We start from the raw sequence: 17924 nt of genomic DNA, 5'->3' as shown, positions 1-17924 counted from the left end.
CAAGACTTTAAATCTGTGATCGAATATAATTCTACAATGTTTAGAATCAGTTCTCGACTGAAATTATATGGAGAAAAGATTACTGATACAGATATGTTAGAAAAAATATTCTCCACATTTTATGCATCCAATGTGCTCTTGCAGCAGTAATACCGTGAGAAAGGTTTCAAAAAATATTTTGAATTAATTTCTTGCTTGCTTATGGCTGAGCAAAATAATGAGTTTTTAATGAGGAATTATGAATCCTGTCCTACTGGCTCCACTCCATTCCCAGAAGCGAATACAGTAGCAAGTGAATCAACCCGTGGTCATGGTCGTGGACGTGGAGGTGGTCATTCCAACTAGAAGTGGGCAAATAATGATGACCATCATCAAAAAGAATCTAGTGGAAATAATAATCATGTTGAAAATCTTTGTTATCATTGTGGTGGCAAGGGTCATTAGTCTCGTACCTGTCATACGCCAAAACATTTGGTTGACCTCTACTAAGAATCGCTGAAAAATAAGAATAAGAATAAGAATAAAAATAAAGGCAAAGAGTCAAAGGTGGAAACAAATTTTGTTAGAGAAGAAGGCGATTCTGATTATGGCAACATGGATGTTACTCATTTGGATGTTGTTGATTTCTTTGCCAATCTTAATGGAAGAATTGATCACTTAATTGATGATAGAAGTGTCAAAAAATGAGGCATCTTAATGTAATTGAGTTTTTATAATTAAGTATATTTTCATGTTTTGCTTATAAGTGTGCTCTTTCATCTATCACAATAAATTCTGTATTACCCCCAAAATAAATATAATTATGAGTTTTTATTCATGATAAAATTATGTTTTCTTTTATTAATTGTTTTCTTTTTAATCTTTTTTCTATGTTCTTTTTATTGAAGAATGACCATTATTGACATCAATAATGAAGATTTGTGTCTCGTTGATAGTGCAACAACTCACACAATACTCAGAAATGAGAAATATTTCTCTTCTCTAGTAATACGGGAAGTCAATGTTCAGACTATATCTAGAAGTATAAACCTCATTGAAGGCTTTGGAAGAACTGATGTATTGCTACCTAAAAGAACAAAATTACATATTGATAATGCATTTTACTCTACCAAGTCTAATAGAAATTTATTGAGCTTCAAAGATATCCGCAGAAATGAATATCATGTTGAAACAATAAATGAAGGAAATTAAGAATACTTGGTTATCACAAATTTAATTTCTGGTTAGAAATGCATTTTAAAAAAATTACCTGCCTTTTCTTCACGCTTTAATACACACGTATTAGTACAATTGAAATACATGCTATTATAAACCAGAAGTTTACAAGTGAGAATGAATTTAATATTCAGCATGACCGGTTAGGCCATCCTAGAACTATTATGATGCGAAAAATAATTGAGAATTCATGTGGACATTCACTAAAAAGTCAACATATTCCACAATCACATGTTTCTCATGTGCTGCATGTTCTAAAGAAAAGTTAATCATTCGACTATCACCAGCAAAAATAGAAAGTGAGTCTTTCATATTTCTAGAATGCATACAAGGGGGTATTTGTGGGCCAATACACCTACCATGTGAACCATTTAGATATTTCATTGTTTTAATTGATACATCAACAAGATGATCACATGTTTGCTTATTATCTTCTTATAACCTGGCCTTAGCAAGGTTGCTTGCTCAACTAATTAGATTAAAAGCACATTTTCCTGACTATCCAATCAAGAGAATACGTTTGGATAATGCTGGTTAATTTACTTCGTAAGCTTTCAATAAGTATTGTACGTCTGTTAGGATTGATATTGAACATCCTGTAACACATATTCATACACAAAATAGACTTGCAGAATCATTAATTAAACAACTACAATTAATTGCAAGATCATTACTGATGAGATCAAATCTCCCAAATTTTGCTTGGGGACATGCAATTTTGCATGCAGCAACATTAATTCGTATTAGGCAACCAAGTTATCTCAAGTCCTCCCCTTTACAATTGGTTTTTGGTCAGGAACCGAATATTTCCCATTTAAGAATTTTTGGAAGTGCAGTATATGTTTCTATTGCTCCACCACAACGTACTAAGATGAGTCCCCAAAGAAGGATGGGAATATATGTTGGATATGAATCTCCTTCTATAATAAAATATCTAAAACCATCAACAGGAGATTTATTTACCACTCGATTTGCCGATTGTCATTTTGATGAATCAAAATTTCCAACATTAGAGGGAGAAAAGAAGCAATTGGAAAAAGAGATTAGTTGGAAGGAACTTTCATTATCTCAACTTGATCCTCGTATAAAACAATATGAACTAGAAGTTCAAAAGATACTTCATTCACAAAGGTTAGCTAATTCGTTGCCATACGCATTTACTGACCCAAAGAAAGTGACCAAATCACATGTTCCAGCTACCAATGCTCCTATCAGAATTGATGTCCTTGTTGGACAACCTGCTATTATAAATGAATCTAAAGCACGCATGAAGCGTGACAGGCCATTGGTTCCAAAGATAAAAATCCTCGAAAGAGAAAAGGAGCTAAAAATATAGATGGCCAAGTTGAGGATAATCCAGAAAAAATAGTAATTCAAGAGGAGTCATTAGATAATGCTAATATCTCAATTCCAAAAGAAACTCAGGTACCTGAAATGTGCAAAAATGATGAGATCTCAATAAATTATGTTATGAATGAAATACGATGAGATCAAAATGAAGTCAACATTGACGATATTTTTGCGTATAATATAGTGCTTGATATGATGAATGATGATGAAGATCATGAACCAAAGTCTATTAGTGAATATAACCAAAGAAAAGATTGGCCAAAATGGAAAGATACAATTGAGGCTGAATTAAATTCACTGGAGTCTTCAGACCTGTAGTCCATACACCTGAAGATGTAAAACTAGTCAGATACAAATGGGTTTTTGTGTGAAAACAAAATGAAAATGGTGAAATTGTAAGACATAAGGCATGACTTGTTGCCCAAGGCTTTACACAAAGACCTAGCATTGATTTTGAAGAAACATACTCACCAGTGGTGGATGCAACTACTTTCTAATATTTAATTAGTCTGGCAGTAAAAGAAGGGCTCGATTTGCATCTGATGGATGTTGTTACTGCCTATTTGTACGACTCACTTGACAATGATATTTATATGAAACTCTATGGAGGATTCAAGTTGCCAGAAGCCTACAATTCAAGTTCTCAAGAGCAATACTCAATTAAGTAAAATAAATCTCTCTATGGATTGAAGCAATCATGGCGTATGTGGTATAACCGTTTAATCAAATATCTATTGGATGAGGGATACAAGAATGATCCAATTTGCCCATGTATTTTTATGAAAAGATTTGAAAATGAGTTTGCTATAATTGCTGCTTATGTTGATGACATAAATATCATTGGAACTCCTGAAGAGCTTACAAAAGCTATGGGTTGCTTAAAGAAAGAATTTGAAATGAAGGACTTGGGAACAACAAATTTTGTCTTGGATTGCAAATTGAATATTTAAGAAATGAGATCTTTTTGTATCAAGAAACCTATACAAGAAAGGTCTTAAAACATTTTTATATGGATAAATCACATCTATTATATACTCTGATGGTCGTAAGATCTTTGGAGAAAGATAAAGATCCTTTTAGACCTCGAGAAAATGATGAAGAACTACTTGGTCCAGAAGTACCATACCTTAGTATAATTGGTGCGCTCATATATCTTGCTAGTCGCACACGACCTGATATATTATTTGTTGTTAACCTATTAACAAGATATAGTTAAGCACGTGCTTCGTTACGTCAGGGGTACTATGGACATGGGGTTATTTTACTAAAACGTACCCAAGACTGAACTCATTGGTTATGCAGATGCTGGATTCTTATCTGATCCACATGTCGGTAAATCACAAACAGGCTATTTGTTCACATATGGTGGTACAGCCATTTCATAGCGTTCTATGAAATAAACCATATCAGCCACATCATCTAATCATGTAGAAATTCTTGCAATACATGAAGCAGGTTGAAAATGTGTATAGCTAAGATCAATAATGCATCACATACAAACTACCTGTGGCTTATCTTCCAACAAAATGATCTCGACAATTCTGTATGAAGATAATACTGCATGTATTGCGTAACTAAAAAAAGGGTACATTAAAGGAGATAGAACAAAACATATTTCACCAAAATTTTTCTTCACTCATGATCTTCAAAAAGATGGTGAAATCAACATCCGGCAAATCCGTTCCAATGAAAATATGGCAGATTTATTCACCAAGTCACTTCCTTATATGATATTTGAGAAGCTTATTCATGATATTGGATGCCGTAGATTTAGAGATATCTATTGATGTTACTAAGAGGGGGAGTTAACACATGTTGTACTCTCTTTCCTTGACTATGGTTTTTATCCCACCGGGTTTTTCCTAGTAAGGTTTTTGATGAGGTAGCACTAGAAAGTATATCGATAAATGTATACTCTTTTTATTCCCTAGGTTTTTATCCCACAGGGTTTTTCTTAGTTGAAGTTTTTTAACGAGACACATATTTGTATAATGGACATCTAAGAGGGAGTGTTATGAATATTATGTGGATATCTATTTACCCCTTCCTCTTCATCTTCTCCAAGTAACTTCCACTACCTCCACCATCCATTATTCCTCCACTATCCATTCACTCTTATAACTCACCTCCATTCACATTCATGGGATTGATTATCCACTATTTTCATTTAAGAACAATTGTAATCTATGTGTAAGACTATGCCTATAAATAGGGCATGTTATTTGTATTGTAGTGCAAGTAAACAAATACAAAAAGTTCTATCATTCTCTTGTCTTCATCTTTCTACTTTTGTGGTTTCATTTTGGTTCCATTTCATAAGAAAAAAATTAACCTTATAATTTATATATTTAAAAAATATATGATAAATTACATTTATAAAGTGATAAATAAGGTGGTTCCCTTTTGAAATTTTGTACCAGGCATAAAAGCCCACCCAACTTTACTTTTATGGAATATAAGTAATTAAAATAAAAAATAAGATGGTTAAAATACGAATTCAATTGGAGAGTTCCACGAAAAGAATCCCTGGAAAAACAAGTAAATATCATGCGAAACTAGAAAAAGAATATGGTGTTATTGGCTTTATAGCCTAATGATATAAAAGTTTCTTAGTAAGTGGGAAATTATGGATTTCTCCCACTTATAATCTCAAAATATTAGTGTTCCCTCTCTAATTAAAAAAATGATTAAAAAACTTTACGTACGAGCAGATGTCAAAAGCAAGATTATTCTATGACGTGCTCGAGAGTCTTGCAAGCCGCAGGAACTTACAACTTCGAACCTACCTAAATCTGTATATGTCAAAATATAATAAATAGTACTACTCTAATCCTAAATATAAAACTTATTTTATAATATAATTTATATTATAAAATAGATCTTATATTTAGAATTGAAAAAGTAATTTTTGTTTTTTTGGCCAAAGTATAAAAACTGGTAGTTGAGAATTCAAATTTCACCTACTTTTCGTTGGCAAAAGAGACAAAAAATCCACCTACTTTTCTCACGTCAACTGCTTCATTTTGAAAAGGAAAGATTAGAATCTAAATTCCAATAATCAGACCAACATATTGTAGGCTTCTAATGATCGATTGTCAGGATGAAAACTAGAACTTACTCCACCAACATTTACCTAGGTAAATATTAACACCAGCCAAACCTCTCCGGACTCTACGGTAAATATTGAAAAGGAGTACAAAAGAAACAAAATAATTTTCAATTTTTAAGTATAAGATCTCATTTATAGACTGTAAACGAGATCTTATAATTAGAATCGGAGATAGTATAATTTTATATGACTTGTCAGGAATCATGTGATATCTACCATTCTGCCTTTGATTCTTCTAACTTGAATTAATCGGATGTGGTTCGAATAATGACATATTTAAAAATAAAAAAAATCCATGTACGAACAACAAGGCTAGTTATATATTTCAAATTAAAAAAAAAACATATTATGACTCAAGAACCCCTAAAAAAAATCACATGAATGGCAACAAAACCATGCACATCAGGCTTAATGAATAATATATGGTATATTGACGTTCATCCAAATCCCAGCTAACTCAAATTACAAGTGGTCAAAAAAACAGCGGACCCAAATATGAGTGGACTCTAGCAAGGCATCATCAAGTTTCTTCCACCCAGATAAATTTCTCACTTAAATAGCTTTCAATGTATTTACATTTCTTCCACCTCGTGTATACACCAAATCTGGACAAGCATATCTTCCCAGAGGATAAATAACACTGGGATATTTAACTGACCGGGAAAATAAAGCAAGTGCTGTGAAAATAACATTACTAAGGAAAAATGCAATGTGCTCAGCTGTACCAATCAAGAAAGAGGACAGAAAAAGTAAGTACAAAAAGAAACAACAAAAGAAATGTTCTGCTGCTGCTATTCCGCTGAATGGCCTGGGACAGTTCTTTGTTACCAAGCTCCACATTCTTGGTGGCTTCAACAGCCTGTCAGGATGCCAAATAAGAACTATTAATACATGTCATACAACTTTGAAATGATTGGGGAGAACTAATACGCCGGAAATTATTGAACCACATGTGACCAAACGAAATCTAGTGGAATTAATCATCGTCCTTAACATCTGAGTATAAACCATATTCCAGCAGTCGTTAGACATCAAGAAATATTTAAATTTTAAACTGCGTACTCTGGTGCCATTTTAAACAGTGTGAATGTTCCAAAATTGTAAGATTAGATATTTGAGCTTGAAAATGAATTTGGAGTTTAGGATACTGCCAATGGGGAAGTTTGAAGCTTCTGAGATTAAAGAACGTCCGAGTTAAAATACAACAGGAATTTACAAGCCATAGCAGAATTTGGGGCCTCCAGGTATAGGAGTTCTACAACCACCGGGCATCAAATACTACCATATCTTAAACGTAGCATTCCTGAGTCTAGACACCCAAATGCAGTGCAGTCAATTAACACTTATTTCAAATAGCTGAAATATCAAAGTCACCCAGATTTATGAAAGGCACAAAGTTAAACAAGTATCACATTCAAGCCTGAGTCTTTCCACCATTCATAAGAGCAACAAGATTCTTGCACTTCTTCAAATGGCATTGATAGTTTCAATTATAAAGTATAAAAGCCTTAGATTATGAAAGCTACAAATTTCCACTGTACTGAGGAAGAAAAAATAGACAGAGAATTCAAACTAGAGATATATGAGATAGGAATAGGAGACAAATATGGCTAACAAGCGACAATGATCCATGACATAACTGCGCACACACCTAAACAGCCAAATAATAAAGAAAAAACCGTGAGCAATGTGACATTTAACCTGGTCATATAGGAGCTCAATTTGCTGAGCTTGTTGCAGAACATGGGTCGATAATAAGTGATTCAGTGCAGACATTTCCACCATCTTTGTTTCAGTCTCTTGAACTGCATCTAGAAGACTAGTCAATTCCACCTGCAAGAAATAAAACCAAGCAAAGGATTTCTGATGAGAATCTCAAACAATCACAAAACAAGTGTGATAGGAAATACAGGAAAACTTATAGAAGGAAACCTTAGATTTACTTTTATGTTGGCCAAGCAAGCTTTAAGTTTCCCTCTTGTAAAGGAAATTTTGCAAGTGGATCCATATATATATATATATATATATAGCCTTGATTATTCCGAAAAGAAGATTTAGATGATTGTATTTTTCACATTGCCTACTGTGAAATTCAGAAGAACAGCCCCTCCCTCTCGTTCACGTTCCACTCTCCCTCTCTCCCTTTCTTTCTCTCTCTGTTCTATATCCACCTATTATCTCTCTATGTTCTACTACTGGCCATGTGTAAATGACAGATGAAGTCCAATACAAACTCATAAGTTAGAAAATTCTGATAACCTGAAGAGCACGTGTTTCATCATCCAAGAGTTGCTGTTGGACTCTTAGAGGTTCATTGCGTGATTCATCAGGTTCTCTGAGCTCCATACTGCCTGAGTTTGAAGCTTCTGCAGAATCCTTTTTGGTCATACGGTTAAGTTTTCTTCGTGGTATAGCTCTATTAATAGCATCCTGGAAGCGCACAGCCCTGAGCTGATCAAACTGAGCAGTTACGGAATGGAGTCTCTCACTCAGAATTAGAACCTATAGTTCAAGAAAGTAGCAAACAAACAATTAATACACCAAAAAAGAAAATTAAGTAAACACTTTCAGTTCATGCAACATTTTAGCATTAAAAAAATTCAAAAGAATACTCAAACTTTGACAGGTGTAGAAAATGGGAATGCAAGAAGTACAGAGTACAGACAAGGATATATATAGAGTACAGCTTTTAATCCACATGAAATGCCTGTTGCAGATAAATATTCAAAACCCATTTAACCAACTAGAACAGTTGTCTAGGAGCTCTTCTTTAGGGCGCTATAAAAAAGGAAAAAATAAAGAGAAGTCCTTACCACCCCGTGTTTGTGGGCTATAGTGTCCACATTAGACTTCGCAGCTGCAATGCCAAGCCAGCCTTTTGAGTTCGCCTCTTCATCATTAATACTGTTTTTTAGAACCTCAATTTGCTGTTGGCAAGTTTTAATAAAAGTACTGACCTGGACATATAAAATGATCATGTTAAAAATATATACAATATATTTTCAAAGATGCTTAACTGAATTTATATAACAATGAAGGGCACCGTAATTTTCTAACTTTTATTTGGGATGGTCCACCAATGCATTCAACAACATGATGAACTAATACCCCTTGCAGAAATGGGCTAAAACTCTCAACTCATAGATATTACTGAGTAATAAAGAATCCATTCTAAATGGAAGCAAATTGACAGAACAAGCTTGATCTAATAATGGTATTAGTCAAAGCAGGACAGATAATACCAGTCTGTATTTCTTAAGTGCTAATGTATATACTGTGATACATCAAATAAGATCAGAAACTAGTTTCTCAGGTCGAAACACATAGCTTACTTCATGTTCTATGCTATCTCTCTCCTGTTCAGTTGTGCGGTGCAGATCTGTATAATCCTTTCTGTGCTTCAACAAGAACTGGTCCAATTCTCCAATACTCTCAAGCTAATAAAACAAAAAGGAAAGAGGCATAACAGAGATTGAGAAACATAAAAAATGATTGACTAGATTCTTTTCCTAGTGAATAATAAGACAATAGTAATCACATTGTCTTTACAACCAAATTGTGCTGATCAGGTAATGAATACAGTTTCAGAAAAGATTTTCTTTTCTTTTCTTTTTTTGTTGGGGGGGGGGGGGGTTGGCAATGTGGAGTATACCGTCTTCAGTGCCGCTTTAGTAAATGGTGACCTTTGCCGAGGTTTGTGAATGATAAAAGAAGCCATGACTGATGCCAATTTGGCCTGACAAAATTATCAAACTATATAAGATGAGGCAGTAATGTAACAAAGATTCCATTTGAAAAAAACCCTCATCCCCACAAAAACACCCCAATAAGATAAGCAGTCGATCCAATCCATATAAATTATTTACCAGAAACAGAATTTATGGGCATTTAGAATAATAGAATCAAGAGAATGAACTAACCTCATCATACCCCAAAGAGCGAGCACTCTGTCGTACAGCATCTTTGAAATCCTCTGTTCTATCTCTTACCCTTGCCATCTAAACCACCAAGCCACAAATGTCTGCTATAGTAAAGCCAACAACTACTTAGTGAACTACTGCAATCAAATCCTGAACAAGATGCAAACCAAACAAGATGGACAGAGCAACCTTTCTTAAAAGAGGAGCTGTTAGTTTATGACTATCAAGGGCTACGATTGTATATAGACTATCTTAACTAACAACAGCAGTTGAATTGCACCAAAGGTATCAACTGAGCGTCAGGGCTTCCATATCATTATAGTCTGAAATAGCGAAGGAGAATGGCAACCTAACCCAGTAAAATTATTCATATTTAGGAAACGAACATTACTGATGGGAGCCACCATGATTCAATCAAATAACAGAAACAGAAGGTCCGAAAATCTTCTTATCCATGCATCCTCTCATCGCAATTCATACATAGCAAGAACCATGGCACATGGACGAAAGACAATGGATTCTGAACAAAACTTATTCATGGTCCTCAGAACTCAACAAAAATCGCGTATAAATAGATTTTCAACCTCCGTTTTACTACCAGAAATCATGCCCATTAGTAAGAATATATAGCATTAACATAAGTTCATTGCAAGAAAAATTCTATCCCAAAATCGCCGATCATGCCTTCATGCAAGAGCCAATGACCAATTCCGGAGAAGTATCCCAATAAGAGAAGTAAGAGCCAAGTTAGAATGCAGATCAACACTCACGTAATTCAAATGAGAACGAGTATTCGATTAAACCAAACAGCCTCCTTCAAATCCCATAGAACCCAATTGCCAGGCAGGCACTCCTCTAATCGACACGGGGGATTTAGAAATACAGAATCAACACAAAGAAAATCGCCTCCAGGTATCAATTTGAATATATTTATCAGTCTCTCCCTCCGCCGGCTCAGCCAGCGCCCTCTCAGTCTCCCTGCTCACTATATCTCAATCGCTCACTCTGGAAACGCGCAGAAGAGGGGATAGCACGAGATAGAGAGAACTGCCGGTGGCACACAGCACATAGATAACGAAGAAGTGTGAACGAGAGAGAATGAGCGTCCAGAGATCTCCACGGCGGGATCACGATGAACCACCGAGAACGGAGAGGAGCAACATATGCGACCGAATCGTGAAGTAGCTAAAAATAAGGAAAAATTAGTCATTTTTCCCCCGTACTTTTAATTTAACTCGATTATCGCTCATCCAAGTTTAACTTATCATAATTCAGTCCCTGTACTTTTTAACATTTAAAATGTTCCAGACGACAGAAAACGATGCAAACAAATACTGTTGATAGAAGCTACCCGTCATATTCCTCTTTGGAGAGGGAGCAAAAAAGTAAAGAAGCATCAAGCAAACAAAGCGCAGAGGGATATGAATCTTGTGAAGAAAACACAAGGGGATACCTCGAGCGACGATCCAGAAGAGAAGAGAAGCCGCCAATGCAAGCGTAGAGAGAGGTGTGAGATTGGAGTTCTGGAACAATCTGAACCATTTGACAGCGCAAACAAAGAGGAGGAACAAGGGTTAATACTTAATAGACAATAGGTGCCGGCCGGTGTGGAATTTTCGAGTTTTGGTTTTTGAATTTCCTTTTATAAATCAACAGTTAGTCCATTTGGTATCTCGCACAAGAACCACAAGACGCGCCGTCGATCGATCGAGAATCTCCTTCCCCCTCTCCGTCGACTGAAATACTCAACGTGGAAGCGGACGACCCGACCCAAACCATCTGCGTTGTGACGAGTCCTTTTTTTTTTTTTTTTTTGGGGGCCCCCTGCTTCAATCTGACTCATAAGCTGATGAAACAATGACTAGATGCCATGTCAGCTTCTTCTGCCGCTTGAGACGAGTTTCGAAGAAATCATCAGATTTTATTAATATTTAAAATTAAAATGGAAAAATGTACATAGACTGTTTTATATACAAAGAGTCCAATTCTAAAGAATGAATTATAATTGAATTATGCTGGTCAAAAAAAAATTATAATTGAATTAAAATCAGACCAAGTTACTCCTCTCGTACTCCGCCCCTTTTTATGGAAAAACAATTATCCTTTTTACCTCGTCTTATGAATGTTTAAAATGGCAACAGAAAAAAAAAAAAAAAGGCTAGACATTTAGCTATGAGTTCGATCACTCGCTGCCTGGTACAATTTCATTTCTCAATCAATTGTATTGATTATTTTGAAATTCTCACCCAATTAGTCAATTATTTTTTAAAAGAGGAAATATTGGGGAGAAACAAAGGAAGAAAGTAATGTGACATTTGACTTCCTTTATCCACAGAAAGCAGCAAGTGCACAAACCACCAATCCCGGTATTAGGCAAGGCAAACATTACAATCTATAAAAGTCGCATAATTTGCAATCCATGGACAATATAACTAGCTCAAATTTCATACAGATGCACAGTAGCTAACCTAAATTATAGAAGCTCACATAGTTAATAATATGATAAATAACCATGCTGTTGGATAACGCTTTTCCCACAACAGTTTCTTCCGGGGGAAACAAAAACTAAAGAACGCTTCCTTTCCCCTGAACAAAATTTTGCATATATTATCCTGAGCACACCAGACATGTTAATAACCATACATCTCATATCAGTTGACAAGTAGATTTATTTGAGACATTGTTTGATAGAAGCTACATTTTGGACTTACACAGTACCGAAGTGAAAGCACGATCCATGATCTGATCATTATTTTCAAACAAAAGAGAACATAGTAAAGACTTCAGTTCTATGTATGATCAAAAGAGCTACTTGTTCCTTGATCTGACATTCTTTCTGCTAGTAAATGGAAGAGTTGAGTAATTTCTCGACAGAATTACTTGTCACAGCGTTTTCCCCTCACTTCTATCTGAACCACCACCTTCGTATGGACGCTAATGGAGTATTCAAGAACGGAGCATGACGATTGATAAATGGATTAACAACTCTCCCAATTTTAGCCCATACATTTTGATGGTAGGCAGCAGTAACAGGAGCATGATACATGAGCTTCAATAGCTGCAAAAAAGACAAAATATATAACATGTAGGTACAGGGTCATGCCTAGAAATTTCAATGCTTCAAACAAAATCACGAGAAATCTACAGATGTAATTCATCAATCTTTGTATGGTTCTTCTGGTTTTCTAAGCCGTTATATCATTTATCAAAGTTTTATAAGCGTTTAATTTTAACATTTCATTCTTCACAACATGCTTAATTCATTCAATCTATGGGGTAGTTAATCCTAAATAAGATTTCAGTAATTTTAATTTCGAAAAACTTCTTTCAGCAGCAGTAAGTAGAAACTGACATAAGTATTCTCAATAATATTTCACAAGCAATGCATGCATTTGGGAGGAAAAATCTAATCTTTTGATTTAATTTAAAACTTCTCTTAGAACGTTAATTTCTTCTATTAACACTTAATTCGGAAAATAAATCAATACCATCAATATCAAAATGTTCATTAAAACTTAAAAAAATTCAAGATTAATACCAGTTTTAAATTTTTGGGATTCAAGTAAAAAACTAAGAATAATTTCATATTCTATAAAACCGGCGCAGCATGCCAATGTGGGATGTAAATTTGGCAACACCACAACTGCTGCATATGTGGCACTGTGCCGTGACAACAATGATTTACTTAGTCAATAGGCACAACATATATGTCCAGAGTGCATGGCGGGATATGCATCAGAGTTTCAGGAAGGACGAGCATAAAGCAATTTGATATCTACAACAACATTAATTGTACTGGAATCTCAGCAAATGCAATACAAACTTTATTTGGATAGAAGAGAAACAAACCTGCCAGTACATGAATGTTTGTATAATGTTGCGCTGCCACCTGCATTCATACTCCAAGAAAATATAATTACTTGAAGTACTCAATATCTACAAAACAAAAAGGGGCTCTGCCTCTGCAGCAAAGGAACATTAGGGTCAAAAGGAAAGAGAAAGAGTAGAGAAACAGACGAGAATAGTGCTATGATCAGAAGGAAGCCCAGTGCAATCTCCGCATGTGATGTCAGTATACTGAGAGTAGTATTATTTGACTCCACCCAAACACAAATATCTTCCAAATATTTCCTATTCACATTAGAAAAGAAATAAATATATTACTTCTTGAAACTCACAAGCAAGTAGATTCTAAGCTTCAAATTCCATATAAATAAACTACATTCTATAAATTTCTAATGCAAGCAATTTATTTTAAAACGGTCACATGTCATTTAAAGAATAATGATATAAATCCATTAGTAGCACTATTCTTTCATCATGTTGATCTCACAAAATGCGTCAAAATCATAAAATGATTAACTGAAAATCAACATTCAAGTAAAATAGATGAAGAGAGAATCTTAGGTTTTATAATTGGTACAAACCATAAATGACATTTGCACTAAATGACTTGTACTCAAAAAATGACATGATCATAAGAACCATAGACTGTTAAAGTTTCACCTGTACAGAGTGGAGCGACTGAAGTTACGTCTGAGGAATTTGGTAACATGCTCCAATGACCGGCACAAGATGGGAATCAAAGCAACTAAAACAGCAATTTCAACACATCATGCAACGGCAATATATGGAAGTTACATGGTGAAATGGAAATATTAATTACATTACAAATACTGAGACACAAGCAAAAGTATCATGGGATTAACTAGCCAAGTAATACTCACATTTAAGGCATAGATGTGAAGTAACAAATGTAAGACAGTAGATGAAATAGAGAAAATCTTTGGTTGCAATTATTGACTGAAAGTAAACTTGCAACGCCTGTAAATTCCATGCTCTTGGTTTCTGCAATATACAAGATAATGCACCAGAAATGACCAGGCTGGAAAACATCAGGTGGATAATATTGACTGTGACATCAAAACAGAACAGTTACCCCAAATTGTGAGTACAAAGAGTATAGAGAAGAGCATGCTGTGCCCATAAAAGAAAGTCGATATGCCCTTTGTTGAATATTCCTAGGTACCAGTGGAATGATAGCAAGGACAGCAACAACAAAAACCTAAACAAAAGAAATTCATAGAAATATCGGTGACAGTCATCGTTTCAGATGAGTAAGCATACAATATGGATTGAAGGGACTAAAATATTTGCCTGTCCTGTTTCCCCCAAACTGAGTTAGATAATTCAACCTTAACCTGGTATTTGGGCAGATTTAGACGGTTTTGAGAGAACTATCGTTGTACTTTTAGTATTTAAAAGATTTTCACAGGGGAGTTATGTGCTTAGTGGAAAATCTAAATTTTATAAATGCAAATACATCTTACCGTATAATCATATAACTCAATTAACTTGAAGTAATATATCATTAATGGTTTTATAAGAAATTTTTATAAATTCTAGCACTAAACAACGAAAAGAAATGTTATAATATAATTTAAATTCACTGAGGTAATATAACTGACTTTGTATTAAATTCTTTAATTGCTAAAAAGCATCTAAACTAAATATCATAATTCCTGATACCTTAAACTATTGTGCTTCAAGTAGGGGGAATAAAAAAATCCAAGAGGAATGGGGTGGAGGCAAGGCAAAATAGAAGAGAACAAGTAATGAAAGACGTATCTTGATCCATTCCAATGCCATCCTAATGGGTTTGAGAATATTCATACAGTATATAGATCCTTATTGTTACAACATTATTTCACATAGAATACTAATGATGGAGACTACGGTAGTATGGAATGTCTAGGTTCCATAGCGAGTAGCATGGGATGTTCTATGGGTATTTGAATGGCATAGTTCTTCCACCTCAATAGCTAGCTTTTGAAAGAGGATTCTCCATCCCACTTAAGCTGTTAAGCAGCTGCCAATCAATATCATAGTTGGTGGTTGACAATTCCAAAACCAAAACAAAGGGTTCTACAAGTGGAGGGTTTTCATTGACAAGGAAATAAAGTGAAAAGTCATTAAGTGAAGTGTCATAAACTGTAGCTGTGAAGAAGTAAAAGAATGAATACTTGTTCAAGTGCAGGTTAAGATATAGAATGAATTAATTCATATCTGAGCAATGATCAGAAAACTTCACCCAAGCATTAACGGAAAACTGAATTGTCTGCCGATCCCAGCGCAAAGAAGATGGATGAGGACCAGTAGTTGCAGATGTTCCTGAGGCTCTATTGGTTGATCCTCCTGCAGCATCAGGTTTGAAACTTAATTCAACAGTTATAAAAAGATCAGGCTAGCTTCAACCGAAGAACAAAAGAAACAAGATAAGCTAGGTTTCATATACACTTTTCTTTCCCTCTTTTTCCCTTTTTAAATGCTTTTACAGATGCAGGATATTCTTAAAAAGAAAAATTTACCTGCGTTTCGTGAGGGAGCTTGTTCATTTCTTCCCGATGATGATGTTGCTGTTGAAGGCCGTGAGGGCTGGGATGAACCACTAGTAGACATTGGTTCAACTATGAGCTCAGGATCCTATTGAATATTTAAGAAATGAGTGCAACATACGTTACGCAGCATCTAAACGGAAATTACAGGTAAGTCAAAATATATGTGAACTTTTACATTTGTGGCTACCTACAAAGAGTGCAGAATCTAATTCTAGTACGGACCATGAGAGTAACAAATTACTCTTTAAAAAATAAAAATTAAAAATTAAAAAAAAGGTTAATCAAATACACTGTCCCAAGTAGTTAGAAAAATGAATCAAATTAACTCAACACAAGAAATCTTAAGACCCAAAAATCAATGTCTAATCTCTCCTTAAAAAAATCAATAAACCAATAACCGAAATACAAAGATTACACCGTCAAAGAAATCAGTTCTTATTTTATTGATAGCCAGAAAGGCTGGTCTTGTGATCCTTCTAACAGAGGCAAATTACTTAGCAACAGACTGAGGTTAACTGCATTAATTCTAGATGATGATGATCTGAAGTGATAAGGGACGAGGTATAGAAAGAAATAATATTATAAACATATGGCTTCGTGCTGATCACCATGCATGGTTGAGAAGTTATGTCATAAAAAGTTACAAACAAAGGCATTGACTAACACGATGAAGTGCTTCTTTGTTGGAAGTTTAAGCATCTAAACCGGAGCAAGAACAACTGTATATTAATACGGCCACAACCGCAAGAACTCATATGCCCAATGGGCAAGTAGATACTTGAAGGAAAACAATTATAATATTCTTCTTTTCCACGAATAATTACGAATCCTACAGCACCCAATCTAATAGACACCCCGAACCGAGGAAGGTTTACCTCCCAGTACAGCCCAAATGACATTTTCAGGTTTCCATTCATCATACCAAAAAAAAAAAATGTAACAACTTTGAAATAGACAAAGCCATTTGCTTCGAGTGAAATTTACCACTCCAATCCAGTTTAGAGAACTGGAAATACCCATGAACAGCAACAATCAGACACAAGCATAAACTAATCGAAGTGGGGGTTAGACAGACGAGTTCATACTATGAAGCGCTGGTAAAACTTGTGTTTGTAGTGTTCGACGACATCAGAACGTGAGGCCAAATGGGGAGGGACGAGGACATTTGACCAGTAGTCGGCCCATCTTGGGTCGTTCTCGTAGTCATAGGAAGCCGCTGCAATCCGCTTCAGTTTCTGCGGATCTTCTCTGTCATCTCCCATATTCCCTATTAGCTTTCAGCAGTTACTGTTTCTTCACAAAAGGCAGAATCCAAGTCCCTTCTCCGATGCTTTCAGTGAGGATTGAGAAACTTCGATTCGAGCGGTGCTTGGCTTCAGATGGATGGGATGGTGTCGTTGGAGGGCTGCTTCTCAGGCGATCCCTACGAAGTGTCGTTTATTGTTGGAGAGCTGTGGGTTTTTTTTTTTTTTCTTTTGGCCAACACTGTGGGTATTAATTCTGGCTTTTTTTTTTTTTTTGGTTTTGAAAAGTAAAATTTTTAGGAAAAATGAAGGTAAAATACGTATTAAATTTCAAATGATAAATAGTTAGACTATTAGACATGTCAAAACTATCTATCTATTTATTATTTTGAAATTCAACAAGTATTTTTTTTATATTTTTCCTTATAATATTAACAGCATATATTATTATTTTAGTTTTTTATATTTTTAAAAAGGAAAAAAAAGGTTTATGTTATGAATATAATAATATCTTTGTGGATGTCTATATATCTCCCATTATCTCCTATATCTTCTATAATCTCTAATATCTCCTATTATCTCTATATCTCACAATTATCTCATATTATTATGTAATCTGTAGATTCTATCAAAGATGTAAAATTGTGCCTATAAATAGAGGCCATGTATAATGTAGAGTATCTCTTGA

The 17924-nt window shown here is 34.9% G+C and overlaps 2 protein-coding genes across 6 annotated transcripts; both read right to left on the bottom strand.

Annotated features, from left to right (window-relative positions):
* Positions 1 to 6082: 6082 nt before the first annotated feature.
* On the bottom strand, positions 6083 to 11169 carry LOC114740889 (syntaxin-81). 5 transcript variants are annotated; one of them, XM_028929131.1, is made up of 8 exons: positions 11048 to 11169; positions 9595 to 9698; positions 9327 to 9410; positions 9007 to 9111; positions 8488 to 8631; positions 7934 to 8176; positions 7376 to 7507; positions 6083 to 6533 (listed from the first exon to the last, which is right to left on the bottom strand). In XM_028929131.1, the coding sequence occupies exons 2-8, from the start codon at positions 9670 to 9672 to the stop codon at positions 6390 to 6392; spliced, it is 930 nt and encodes a 309-aa protein (XP_028784964.1). In that variant the 5' UTR covers positions 9673 to 9698; positions 11048 to 11169; the 3' UTR covers positions 6083 to 6389. The 5 variants fall into 5 exon arrangements, with proteins under 5 accessions (XP_028784964.1, XP_028784963.1, XP_028784965.1 ...); XM_028929130.1 differs by having other exon boundaries at positions 9595 to 9695; positions 11048 to 11155; XM_028929132.1 differs by lacking the exon at positions 11048 to 11169 and adding an exon at positions 10365 to 10682.
* A 1030-nt stretch (positions 11170 to 12199) lies between these two features.
* LOC114740887 (transmembrane protein 33 homolog) lies at positions 12200 to 17429 on the bottom strand. The gene is made up of 9 exons (XM_028929128.1): positions 17078 to 17429; positions 15963 to 16077; positions 15686 to 15789; positions 14534 to 14659; positions 14322 to 14442; positions 14101 to 14185; positions 13612 to 13725; positions 13444 to 13483; positions 12200 to 12652 (listed from the first exon to the last, which is right to left on the bottom strand). Exons 1-9 carry the CDS (start codon positions 17252 to 17254, stop codon positions 12500 to 12502), a joined length of 1035 nt encoding a protein of 344 aa, XP_028784961.1. The 5' UTR covers positions 17255 to 17429; the 3' UTR covers positions 12200 to 12499.
* Positions 17430 to 17924: the final 495 nt, after the last annotated feature.

Source organism: Neltuma alba, unplaced genomic scaffold (genome assembly GCF_004799145.2).
Source record: "Neltuma alba isolate B1F8T4 unplaced genomic scaffold, ASM479914v2 tig00003189_pilon, whole genome shotgun sequence".
In the NCBI taxonomy this organism is placed as follows: domain Eukaryota; kingdom Viridiplantae; phylum Streptophyta; class Magnoliopsida; order Fabales; family Fabaceae; genus Neltuma; species Neltuma alba.
Note: the sequence above shows the minus strand (reverse complement) of the source record. Positions and strands in the feature narration are given on the sequence as shown.

Bases quoted from the DNA above. Each gene is read 5' to 3' on its own strand.
- LOC114740887 (XM_028929128.1), bottom strand. From the start codon at position 17,254: ATGGGAGATGACAGAGAAGATCCGCAGAAACTGAAGCGGATTGCAGCG. The intron at 15,790-15,962 runs GTAAATTTTTCT...CTGATGCTGCAG, and splicing joins AGCTCCCTCACGAAACGCAG to GAGGATCAACCAATAGAGCC. The intron at 14,660-15,685 runs GTGAAGTTTTCT...TCTTTTGTTTAG, and splicing joins AGTTTTCCGTTAATGCTTGG to GTTTTTGTTGTTGCTGTCCT.
- LOC114740889 (XM_028929131.1), bottom strand. From the start codon at position 9,672: ATGGCAAGGGTAAGAGATAGAACAGAGGATTTCAAAGATGCTGTACGA. The intron at 9,112-9,326 runs GTATACTCCACA...TTGTTTTATTAG, and splicing joins CTAAAGCGGCACTGAAGACG to CTTGAGAGTATTGGAGAATT. The intron at 7,508-7,933 runs GTTATCAGAATT...TATTTCTTGCAG, and splicing joins ATGAAACACGTGCTCTTCAG to GTGGAATTGACTAGTCTTCT.